The following is a 7,789-nucleotide window of genomic DNA, read 5'->3' as shown; positions in this document are numbered from 1 at the left end:
TGGTAATTTGGAAAAGACACTCGCGAGAAATTGACTTTCTCTAATTTATTTTCGACTTTACTCTGAAAAAAAAGAAAAGAAAAATATTAAAATTTAATCGATATCCAAATAAAACGAAATGAAATATAATATCATCCTTTTTATCTTTAAAACTTTTCTCCGAGGTTTTATAGAATCCTGCGATTGGCTTATTTTTTCCAATTCAACGGTTTCCATACAAATCGGGAGAAGTTCGTATTTAATTTCATCGCTCCCTTCATTGTCTTCGATATTTGCGATATTTTTCTGTCATCGCCTTGGAACAAAAGCAACTGATTCGAAGAATATACGAAATACTAACTCGTTCATTGTCCACGAACGAAACTCGCATTCACCGTGTTCATTAACCTGGCTTCGAGAGCGATAAGAGCATAGAAGGATCAAATTTTCCCAAATGTCTCCTTCTAAAGTAACCACTTACGAGGAAAAATAGGAACGTGGTCGCGTCACGACTTGATGAAAACAACATCTCCGTCAATCGTTTTGTTTAATTGCATTAAGAAAAAAAAAAAAAAAAAGTAGAAGAGTTTCCATTAATCGAACGATCCTGTCTCTATTATTTCACGTTTAAACAATTTCGCGTGAATCGTGTCTGATCCAACCCATCCAAGTTTCCAGATCCAGTTTCTAGCTGAACAAGAGACCCTCCCAGATAACAGTCTGCCCACAGAGGGTGTCGCCGTCGTGGCAGAGACTTCTTTCGTCCCACATGCGACTTCCGGCCAGGGGGAAAAAAAAAAAAAAAAAAAGAAAAGAAAAAAGGAAACTCGAGTTCGTGTAGGTGGCGACCGAATGGAGGCAGCCTTCTGAAGATTGCAAAGGCAATTTCCGCCGACAATGTGGTCCACTTTATTCCACGCATGGTGCGTACCCTCGCCACTCTCGAGGGTCGAGAGGGCAGAAAGACGAAGGGAGTTGAGCCTCTTTTATTTTTCGGACGATACGTCCTGCAAAAGAGGCCCTCTTGTTGCTGCCGAGGGAAGGGAAGGGGGGTTGTTGAAGGGGGGTCGAACAAGGAGGAGAGGGGGGGGGGGAAAGGGAGGGATAAGAAAAAGAAGCAACGTGTGTTATGAAGCTGTTAAACGAGTCACGTTGCTTTAAGGGTTGGTTTTTTGCTTCGTTGTGGTTTCCTGTGAATTTTAAAAATATTTCTTTTAAAAGAGAAATCGGACCTTTCTAAATTTTTTTTTTCTATGTCGGTTGAAAAATGTATGATATGTGATCCGATATCTCGTTCTGTCAATCACGTTTATTTCGTTTAATACTCGGATATGATGTCTGTTTGTTTTAATAACAAGTCGAGAATAATGTTCCCTCGATTTAAACATTTTCCCTCCTCCTTCCTCCTCTTATTAACGATAATAATCTCAATTGTTGATCTCAATATTTATATAATGATAAGTAATTTTTTTAATCTTTTTAACCTCAGTTTGCTGCGAATGAAGTTAATGGGTTTATTATAAATTAAGGTTTTATAATTGATTAATTAAGAAAGACTGTTCGCAAAAACAGTTATTGCTTTGGATACTAAAAATTTTCTTCTTATCGCTTCTTTTAGATTTGTTATAAAGCTTCAATTTTAATTAATCGTACATTTTACCACTGTGGAATTTTATCGATATATTTCAGTCTTCAATTTTTTTTTTTTTTTTTAATCTCTTTCAATTCATAATCTCTGGAACATTTCCTACTAGATTTCACTTGCTCCTTTGTACTGTATCCAAAATTAAAATTCTTGTCTTTTTTATAAATATTTTTAACATTCACATATCACCACCATACGAATCTAGATACAGATTCGTTAAATTTTCGATCGCTATGAGAGTATAATAATTAACATTCAGAGAAAAAGGATTGACGATCACTCTCGATGGAAAATTGGAACGCCGCAGAGAAAGGTCGTGGAAACGGGCTATCGTTCCAGAAACTCGATCAAGCTTTAAGGACCTTATATGAAATTAATGCGCGCGGTTTCCAGTCGAGCGTGCTATCCATTTGCCATTCATTCGCGAGAATATTCTCCGTCCGTTTCCTTGGTCGGATTGCTATTTTGTCAGCCGACACGACATTTCGAAATAGATACTTGGCCTCGTTTGCGCAACACGTCATGCACCTGTAAAAAATATAGATAATAAGTATATATAGTTATAGTAACTCGCAATTGTGGTATATCGTGTCGGGAACATTTTGAAACACATGCATAAGAGATACATTTCAGAGACAAGAGGTTTCTCGAGACGCGGTGTTTCAGAGAAATGTATATGAGAGTAACATATTAACAGAATTGTAACAATATCGGCGATTTTTAAAATTTGTACATTCCGTTTGGTAAAAAAAATTAAATACCTCCTACGATGTGTAAAAATTTAAATGTAGAATCAATATATGCGATGATGTAATTATATATTAGAGAAGAGAAAAATAAACATGTATATATTTATAACATTAAATAAAAATTGGATCGAATGGATTTTCTTAAAATTTGTAATCGAAAGATTAGGAAAAAAATAATAAGCGTAGATGAAAGGGAATATTGGAAGAACAGAAATAGAGTGAAAATGTGGGAATCAACGCCATCTTTAGAATGCTTCCAGAATTTATATAAGTGATATATAAGCAAATATGAAGTAAGAACTATCTGTCAGCGGTATCTTTTGAGTGCTAATAACATTTTTCTTAAAGTAGGATAAAATAGAGTAAAATTGAAGACCAGCGCCATCTCTTGAGTATCAAATATATTTCTTTTAGATAGGGTAAAGTAGAATAAGAATTGAATATAAACGCCATCTTTTATATATTTTTAAAAAAATGTTTTTTGTAATCGAGAGATGGCGCTAATTGGTCATTTTTTTATTCTTTCATCCCTTTTCTATCCTATTTCCTTTCTTTGTTTTATTTTATCTGCAGTAATGGAAATTGATTTCGTAATTTTTAATCCATTTCTATTTTTCTTCTATTATTCGCTTTTCTCGCTTTTGATTCTTGAAGTGATATGATCAAAGTTGTTGAAAACAATTCTTATTTCTTTTTCAAAATTAAAATGTCTAAATTTTCAATGTGAAAAAATATAGATAATATATTTTCGAGTTTATAATGTATCTTTAGAATAATCTCATGAAATATATTTAAAAATGTAAAAACTTTGTAAATCATTCGTTCACTATCGATTCTATATAGTTAATGAACTTGTAAAAAATCGTAACATAGCTTTCTTCTTTATAATAATTCAGAAATATATGAATTATAAATAAAATATAATTTTGAAAAAAAAGTAATAAAACATATATGAATTATAAATATTATAAATACAATTTTAAATATACAAAACTAAATTTTTAAATAAAATAGAAAATAGAATAGAAATATATGTGTGTGTATATATACGTACAAAATAAAAGAATAAATTTTTTATGTATCTTCTAATAAATTATTATTAAACTCGACATATCTAATTTTATTCTAATAAAACATGTATAACAAACAAAAATTCAGTTTAATTAGCTTTTTATATAAAAAAAAAACTAAATAAAAACTGTAAAATTATATTATATATACAATGTACAATATAATAAATATAATTGTATATAAAATATAATTTTATAAATAGAAAAGGATTTTTTCTACAATCTAAAATAATATGTTCGTCGATATCTTTGTGCATCTCTTTCATATTCGTTTATTTAATATTTTAATTAATATAATTGCACTTCCTGTTATTATCTTTCTATTATTCTTATCTTTAATATTTATATAAATATATATATATAATAAAATATTTTTATTATATAATTAATAAAAAAAACATCGTATAAATATTATTTCTTAGATTATTACAAAATTTTTTTCATCATTTATTGTCAATTTTTATTAGAAAAATATATTGTATAAAAATAACAATATTAAAAATTTGAAAATTTTCTTATTAAAAATTTAGTATTTAGATAGTAATATTGGATGCGTATTATATTAGTTTGGACGATGATTGCTTAGAAATTATTAATTATTGATTATAATTAAAAAATTATATCTTAAAATTAATTTTCTAATTAAAGTTGATATTAGATAATAATATCATTAATAATAATAATAATCAATAATGATAATATAATAAGCTATTATAGTGAAAAAGCAGTTATTATATCATATCACAGTTAAATTATCGATAATTGTTCGATATAATTGTAATATAATTGTTCAAATTGGCAAAAAAAAATATATATTCAATAGAAATCTTTAAATTTTTTAATCGAAGAATTATCCTATAGATCTAAATCTAAATATATTGTTTATAAGTTTTTTTTTACATATTCTAAAATATATTTTTTGAAAGCAGGTGATAGTTCTTTTATTGTCTCTTCTATATGTTCAAATAAAACTGTTAATATTTCACATACTTTTTTTTGTATTTGTTTGTTATTACCAAGAAGTTCTGAACTAAATTGTATCAAACTTTCTTTTATATAGCACCATATAAAATGAACTGCATTTGATAAATATTCTGAACAAAATTCAGATTGTGTTATTAAAGTAAGAGATATTTCAAATATTAAAATAAAAATATTTGGAGCATTATTCATACATTTTATGTCATTTAAAATATTATCAAATTCAGATTCATATTTTTCTCTGTTATTATCATCTAAAAACACATTTTTTAATAAATCCAAAAGCAAATCTTTTAATATGAAGAACATATCTTTGCTATCATTATTTTCTTCATTTTTGAATAAAAATTTCTTCTCATTTGAAAATTGATCATTCTTAATTAATATTTCTATAAATCTCATTGGATCTAATAAACGAACGCCGCAAATTATCAATTTCCCATTCTCAAAATAAAAAGTATTTCTTTGAGTGGGAATACTACCCACATTATTTTTTAATCTTAAATCTATCTTTCTATTGATATAACGTATTACCTCAGCATTTTCGGATATTATATCTGTATTGTTTGCTGCAGCATTACGTTTTGTACGATTAAATTGTCTACGAAGATGTTTAGAACGCAATGTAGATCTATATTCATCTAAAATTTTACCTTGGGTAGATCTAATGAGATCTTCTGCAAACTGTAAATTTATAACTGCATTACCAAAAAATAATATATGAGCTGACAAACTTATCACATCTAACATATGAATTTGATCTTCTTCTTGGTATTTTTGATACATACAATAAGCCTGATATCCTATACCAAAACCATTAATACCTAAATTACTTAAAACTAATGTATTGTATGCAACTTTAGCAACATTGCTTATATCATTACCATTTTTTACAAGTTTAGTAAGAATAATATTTCCACTATTGCTTATTAAACCAACTGCACTGCCAATTATACTTAACCATGAACAAAAGGAATCCTTATTTGTTAATCCTATACTTTGTTTATGAGAATTTCTATCCATTAAATTCTGTACTGATCTACCAGTTGCCCATACACCACTTATACTAGAAGCTATTGTAGCACCTAAAATTGTAATATTATTATGATTTTATTTATTTTGTTATATCTTAAAATAACAAAAATTATTTTCTTATTATTGTCATATTTTAAAATAGCAATTAGTTTTGAGACAGTATAATGAATTACATTATTATATATTATTTTTTGCTATTTTATTCAACTTACCCATTACAACTGGTCCAATGGGTGTGAAAATAGATGCTATACCCAAAGTAACTCCACATATGCCAGCTACTGTAGAAGCTATATCTCCATGTTTAAGAATAGTTGCTTGTATACTACATGCAGGTGAATCCAAAATTTCCAACCATACTGTTGAATATTGTTCAGTAATTTCATAATTTGGATCAGGATGATAGAATCCATCTTTTGGAAGAACCATTGTACATTGTGGTAAAGTATTATTTTTTATATAATCTATCCAAGTTTTATATACTCTACCATTTCTGTCAATATACCATGTTTGTTCCTCTTTAAGTGTTTTATTTAAATATCTTATTTTAAAAATTGGGGTTGAATATATCTGTATTTTATCTTCTATTTCAGAATCAGTTACTTTTTCTTCTTTTGAATTAGATACTTCAGTCACATTATTTTTTGTACGAAATGATATATTATAAATTACTCCATAATATATTGAATTTGCATCTATACATCCTTTACCATGTGTATATACTTGCTCATAAACAATATTTATAATTTGTTCTGCATTAGCTTTGTAACAAAGTGTTTCAGTAATATCTTTTATTTGTCTATTTTCTTCTATTTTTTTATCTTCAATGTATACATTTTTATTTTCTTCATTCTCTGATGGAGGACCAAAAAGTGCATATCCGATATTTTGTCTTAAATATTTACATTCATCTATAGTATATTTTGTCCATTCTGGTAAAAGTTCATAAAATTCTTGTTGTTGTAATTTAGCAATTTTTAACATTTCATCCTATAAAAATATAAAATACAATTAATTATAATTAAGATGCAAAGAAAAGAATTAAAATTTCATTTATATATAATAATTCATATTTACCCAATCATTATCTGAAATTGACATTTTATTTTTTTATTTAAGTATAAAATTTGTTCCGAAATTATTTGAAAATTTTCAATAAATATGTTTACCTATAACATATAATACAATAGTAGATTTAATAAAAATATATTAAAACAAGAAAATTATTTTCATAAATTCTTATATATTATTTTTCTTTTATATTTTATACTTTTTGAAAAAAAATAAAACCAAATGTATGAATATTTACCTTTTAACTATTTAATAACAAAAATATTATATTAATGCACTTGTAATATTAAATTATTGGAAATAATACTATATTTATAATCAAACACTATGTCAAGAATGAACAATAAATAGAATGCACAGCCATATAAATATATAATCTTCTATGAATAATAACCTTTCTGGGATTTCTTTTCTGGGATTTCCATATATTAAAATTTAAAATTTCTTATGTACATATATACATATATACAATTATTTACATATTACGCAGTAAAAATTTTACATCATCTATAAAATAGAATAAAGAAACTTAGTGATACAACTAGCCAATCTGAAAACTAAAATTCCTCTAAAAATTAGTTAATTGTTAAATAGCAAATATAAATATCTTCGCTTTTTGTATAATATAGAAATCAAATATGAAAATCTCCATATTTTTTCTATACTGCTATTTTTATAATTCTTAATTTAAATTAAGAATTTGAACTCTCAACAATAATTTTGTATTTGACAATTTTCAATTTTTATAATGAGATCATAAACTGATTATAAATATTATTAGATTATAATTAGAAAAATAAATCTCTTGAATTTTTTGAAGCGTAAAATAAAAAAAATAAAAAAATATGAAAAACTTATTATCTTTTTCTTGAATGTGTTTTGGTTAGTCAACTTAAAAAAATAAAATTTATCTATATATTACTAACAAATTTCTTTTTACATAATATTCATTGTAATACTAAAAATAAAATTTCTTCAAAAATAATATATGATTTATATTTATGTATGTAATATTTTATTTATACAAGATTTGTCAGCATACATATATGATTATTTATTAAAATAATTATAAATATATCTTTTGTCATTTGATATCTTATTATTCAAAATAAAAATAAATAGCAATATAAAATAATAAAAGTATAAAGTATAAAATAAGTAAAATAAGTAATAAATAAATAAAATATTTTATGTAAAAACAATGAAATATCTTTCAATAAAAAATGTTATGAAAAAAATGTTCTTACGAAAGTAATTTG

General features: G+C 25.6%; 1 protein-coding gene across 1 annotated transcript; it reads right to left on the bottom strand.

The window, feature by feature from the left end:
- Window positions 1–3,691: 3,691 nt before the first annotated feature.
- On the bottom strand, window positions 3,692–7,419 carry LOC100864565 (uncharacterized). Its single transcript, XM_012491822.3, has 4 exons — window positions 6,769–7,419; window positions 6,537–6,628; window positions 5,672–6,449; window positions 3,692–5,509 (listed from the first exon to the last, which is right to left on the bottom strand). The coding sequence occupies exons 2-4, from the start codon at window positions 6,558–6,560 to the stop codon at window positions 4,326–4,328; spliced, it is 1,986 nt and encodes a 661-aa protein (XP_012347276.2). The 5' UTR covers window positions 6,561–6,628; window positions 6,769–7,419; the 3' UTR covers window positions 3,692–4,325.
- Window positions 7,420–7,789: the final 370 nt, after the last annotated feature.

This window comes from Apis florea, unplaced genomic scaffold, assembly GCF_048593485.1.
Source record: "Apis florea isolate Af1SG1 unplaced genomic scaffold, ASM4859348v1 contig_3696_pilon, whole genome shotgun sequence".
Classification (NCBI taxonomy): domain Eukaryota; kingdom Metazoa; phylum Arthropoda; class Insecta; order Hymenoptera; family Apidae; genus Apis; species Apis florea.
This window is presented reverse-complemented; position numbering and strand designations above follow the sequence as displayed.